This window comes from Anarrhichthys ocellatus, unplaced genomic scaffold (assembly GCF_004355925.1).
Source record: "Anarrhichthys ocellatus isolate YVR2014 unplaced genomic scaffold, GSC_Weel_1.0 scaffold18, whole genome shotgun sequence".
Lineage (NCBI taxonomy): Eukaryota > Metazoa > Chordata > Actinopteri > Perciformes > Anarhichadidae > Anarrhichthys > Anarrhichthys ocellatus.
Window position 1 is genome coordinate 5,770,392 of NW_022280048.1, and position 4,988 is coordinate 5,775,379.

Genomic DNA, 4,988 nt, shown 5'->3' on the forward strand with positions numbered 1-4,988 from the left:
CTCTCTCTCTCTCTCTCTCTCTCTCTCTCTCTCTCTCTCTCTCTCTCCCCGTTTCCTTTTTGACCTTTTCTGAAGAAAACGGAGGATGCGACTATGCTTTGCTAATGACTCCCTACAACCCCCCCCCCCACCCCCACCCCCACCCCCCATTTCAGTATCTGATGGCTCTTTAGCAATATTCACACCAAAATAATTGGAATTCCACTTCTTGTAACCACAGTGCAATTATTCTGTCAAGGAGGCGGGGGGGAAAAAGAAAAAGCAGATAAATCGAACCACTTCATCAGTGGAAGCCGTTCCCACTCACCGACTCCTTCGGCGGCCAGATTTCTTCTTCTTCCTTTTCTTCGGACGAGGAGATGGAGAGCTGCTCGATTTCCTCTTCACTCTGATTGAGGGGGAGACAGATCGAAGCCGGATCCAGAGTGAGAGAGGCAGAAATAACTTGCAGGTGATTGTTAGGATAATCATTTTCTGAGTTTCTGATTATAATTATTTGCTGCCGTGCAAGTTGACAAGTGTCTATTTTCTCATTTCCTTGATTCATTCTGCGATAACATTATCATACAATGTAAACTGGGAACCACATCGGGGAAATGACCTTTGTTTTTTTTCCCCTGTGGTGATGAGTGTTTAGGTACATGCTGTTACTGGAGTGTTGCAAGAGAAGAAGATGGTTTTAATTGATATATTGAGATCAGCTTCATGTTTATGGATATCATCTTAGGAAAACACCCAGAGGCCATGTGAAGGAGATAATAGGTGGCTGATTTAATTCCCCACTTGAGGGGTCAGAGCTGGTCAACACAGCATGTGGTGTGTTTCAGCATGTGCTTTACCGGTTGTCACTGTGGTAATGATGGTCATAGTCTCCGTCTTCGTAGCCAACCACTTCAGGGTTCCCTTCATACTCGTCAGGCTGATAGTGCAGGTGGTTGACCCTGAAAACACAAGAGTCAAGTATCATTAATGTGGAGGGCATGTGTGTGTGTGTGTGTGTGTGGGAGTATTGTGAGTAAAGAGGAGTAACTGTGGACGAAGGCAAACTCTGGCAACTTCTATTTCCAAACAATTTTCATTAGAGACTTTGCGGTGAAATAGTCTACAGCCATGCTAGCAGCTCTGTGAGGCTTACATAAGCACAGCTCTGTTTTGAGCAAAATGCTATCGACAGCATGCTAACATGCTCACAATGACAAAGTTAACATGCAAACGTTTAACAGATATAATGTTCACCATATTAGTCTGGTGTTAGCATGCTGACTGTTGCCCTGTCGACTCTGCTATTGATATTTTAGAGTTTAAAAGATGTGTTAATGATACTATATTAGCTAGAAGTAACTTTAATAACAACAGAGACCCAGAGAAGAAACAAACAACATTTAAACATATTCCTTTGATTCCTTTTTTAAAAAGCATTGTGCGCATGAATCCTCCTGAGACGTTTGACAGTTGAAAACAGTTGACTTGTAAGTGCACTCTTTTGGACAAACTATGTAATGGAGCAGGGCTGCCTATAGGAGGGTAAAAAGGGACAGTAATAATCACATTCATTCTGAATACAAGCAATGATAACCAAATATTATTTTTGACCAAAATATTCATCATTACTATTTAAAACAACAAAAATAAACAATGTTTTTTTTTCCTCCCCTCTATTTGTATGCAACCTTTAAAAAAAATAAATTGCTAGTGGTTGGCAACATGACCTGAAAAATGTACTGATACAAACTAACTATTACCTATTGACCAACAATGCCGCCATAAATGCAGTAAGCCGATACTGGCCGATACAACTGGCAGATTGATTTATCAGTGTAGCTCTAATGCTAAAATGTGCCAATGTAAAATTAAGAAAGTTTGACCAGATAATGGCGAAGATCAAAGAATCACCAATTCCATGGACCTCCATAGTTGCTGAGATATCTCAGTCTAGAGTCTAGACCAAAGTGGTGGACTGACCTCACCACGCGACACTGCAGGCTCATGAATGTACCTAGCGTGTCACTTAACTTTGGGTGCAATCTAATGAAAAAAAAAAGTGTGACGCTCACACACTAAACTTTTTCTGTGACTGTAGTTTCATACTGACATTTTGTAATCTCGTCTCACCCCAGCAGTGAGAATATCATCATATCTCTCACTCTTGCAGCTCAGCTTGAGGGATTCATATCTTCCAACTTGTTCCTCACTCACACTGTATTGTAAATACAGACAGATGGCGGCAGCCTCCTCCCTAATCCCCCCCCCTCTTATGTGGCCTCCTCTGATCCACCAGCTTTGACCTTGCAGGCTTCTTGTGGGCTAGAGAAATAGATAGAGAACACACACCACACTGATTATTTTTTTCCCCCATGCAGTCGTATCTGTCTGACCTCGTCACGTCGCAGTGTTGTTACAACCCCAGCGGGTCATGCTTTGGGCTTCCTGGTACTTTTTACACAGAGATGTAGCATTTACAGTGGCAGAAGGTAGTTACGACGGACTGCAGTGCATGCTACTAGTTATGAAGTGCGTGCACACGCACACACACACACACACACATATATATATATATATATTGGATTTTACAGTCAAATGAGTGACTTAGGCTATTGTATTGTGAAAGTAGAGAGGTCAAAGAGCTACAATATGGCAATAATATGTTGAGCACATCAACATGCATATTACCCAGCAATCATCATTGCATGCCTGTATCTGACAAAATACCAAAGAAAATAAGAAGTTATTCATTTGATTGAATAGTTTTTTTTCAAATGAATTGTAATTTTCATAGTTTATGTAGAATAAGCATATCAATTTGTTAAGGGTTACGATTGCATTTATCTAAAAAGAAAGAAAAGAAAACCATGATGGAGATGGGGACGAGGAAAATATATAGCAAATGGCACCACTTGGGATGGAACTATGAAATACCATATTTTGTTAAGCAAGATCATCTTCACAAATCTTCACACCCCTTTTATGATTATAGTAAAAGGTATAAAGCAAAATGCTAATGTTAGGCTATATACGAACTACATGCATGAGCTTGAGTATTAGTACACAAGGAGGAGTTGGCGTGATGATGTTTAGTCGTCTCATTGAGCCACTTGTTGGTAACCCCCTTTTTTAAGACACTTAAAAGCTTCAAAAGGCACGAGAGGGGTATTAACTGTCAAATTTTATGTCACAGTTCAAAACAATAAAATGTCTTAAGCTTGTGTTAACCACAGAAACACATTGACCTCGAGACGAGGGAACCGGAAGTGCAACAATGCTGAATCATTGACTGGTATATTATATATACTTACGCCCCTGGGCGTACGGGAGTATATATGCAGAGGTTTTTTGGATCAGAGTGATGAAGACAGAGACATAACCTCGAAGGCTGACCATGCAGCCTCAATTAGTAAGAGAGAGATGAAAACAGGCAGGAGTAATGAGATGAAGTGAACGAAGTGACATGCGGAAAGAAGTTTGTCTAAGCAAAGGATAGTGTATCTCTACTACGGATCTCAAACACACACGCGGGGTTCACCAGAGCTCATTCTACATGAGATCAAGAGAGGAGGGCTGCTGTGGCTGGTGGTGCAAAGTCTCCGGAAGGAGACTGTGTGGAGGATTTGAACAGGGCACAGGCCTGATGGGTAGTTAGGAGGAGATGAGGCAACAAAGCCCTTAATTGGCTGAGCACCGCCGGGCACAGCAGGGATGCCAAGCACAGGCGAAATAACCTCACTTCACTATCACGGCGCTTTCTCACACACACACACACACACATGCACACTGCAACACCCGCTCCCATTAATAAACTTGCATTGCAAAAATCGTGTTAATTTGAACTTCAGCAACAGAAAACAACAGTCTCAGAGAAGTGAACAACTGGAGGCAGTGTGTGTGTGTGACACAGTTCACACGAGAAGGAGTTTGAATTATTGAACAAAGTTGCTTATTAAGTTTGAAACTGTGAGTCAATACAGACGAGAGATGACCTTATATGACCTATATATATATATATATATATATATATATATATATATATAACACATACACTGCTGTCGATGGCACAAATTTAATCACGGAGAAAAGAGAGGACATCGAACTTTTGAATATTGACCTGAGAAGAGAGACACACACACACACACGCTCAAGAGTTATCCACTAAATCCCTTTAAACAGTATTTTAGTGCGGCTATTCAAACGAGAGGAGCTGTTAAAGAAGCAGCAGTGAGTGATTAGTGGACTTTCTTTGCCATGGGTTTTACACACAGGCTATGATGCTGGACCCTCTGATAGGTGGAGGTTGTACCTGCAGCCTGAGAGGAAGACTGCAGACAATTCTCTGGGCTTAATATACTGAAGACTCCTCTTCTTTTTTTTTTTTACACTGTCTATATAAAAATGTGCTAGAATTAAACATCGAACAAATATTAAATATTAGAAACGGCAGTGTTCTATGCTAGTGAATCTGCACATACAATATTTATCTATAACGAAGAATGAGGTCTATAAAACAAAATGATAAATCAACTAACTCCCCATCCTGTCTCTAATCCCTTAAGTGATGCCATGCTGGAGACATCTGTCCAGCCTGGTCGCGATCAACGTTGGTGCCTGTTAGGATAAGTGAGCGTCTCTGGCCCTAATGGCGCCCCGGTGAGGAGACAGGCTCCCCGATTCAGCCACTGACCCTGGGACCTGGCAGTGATGGACCACGGCCAAGGCCCTCCTCAGGGCTGCAGCACAGCGCAGTGCAGCCCATCCATATCCCACGCTCGGACAGCCACTCTGCCTCGAAAGCCCGGATAGAGAGTTATAGTTTGTTATTCTGGGGGAGGTGGGTGGAGGTCGGATTGATTGCTCCTCAGCGATGAGGGTGGGGGGCAAATCTGGTAGCTCCTGTAGCAGCTTCACGGCGCTCATATTTAGATGAGGGGCTGACTGGGCTGGAGGTTTAAGCTGCGCTGATCAAGTCTGTGATCTTGGGGGGGGGGGGGGGGGGGGGG

General features: G+C 42.6%; 1 protein-coding gene across 6 annotated transcripts in view; it reads right to left on the minus strand.

Moving 5' to 3' along the window:
* srrm3 (serine/arginine repetitive matrix 3) overlaps window positions 1–4,988 on the minus strand; it is a 68,778-nt gene that overhangs the window by 18,090 nt on the left and 45,700 nt on the right. For 4 of the 6 annotated variants that reach the window (XM_031857403.1, XM_031857405.1, XM_031857404.1 and 1 more), the window contains exons 4-5: window positions 840–941; window positions 308–388 (exon numbers count right to left, since the gene is read on the minus strand). In XM_031857403.1, coding sequence (XP_031713263.1) covers window positions 308–388; window positions 840–941 — 183 coding nt within the window. The other 2 variants (XM_031857408.1, XM_031857407.1) reach the window with 1 other exon arrangement.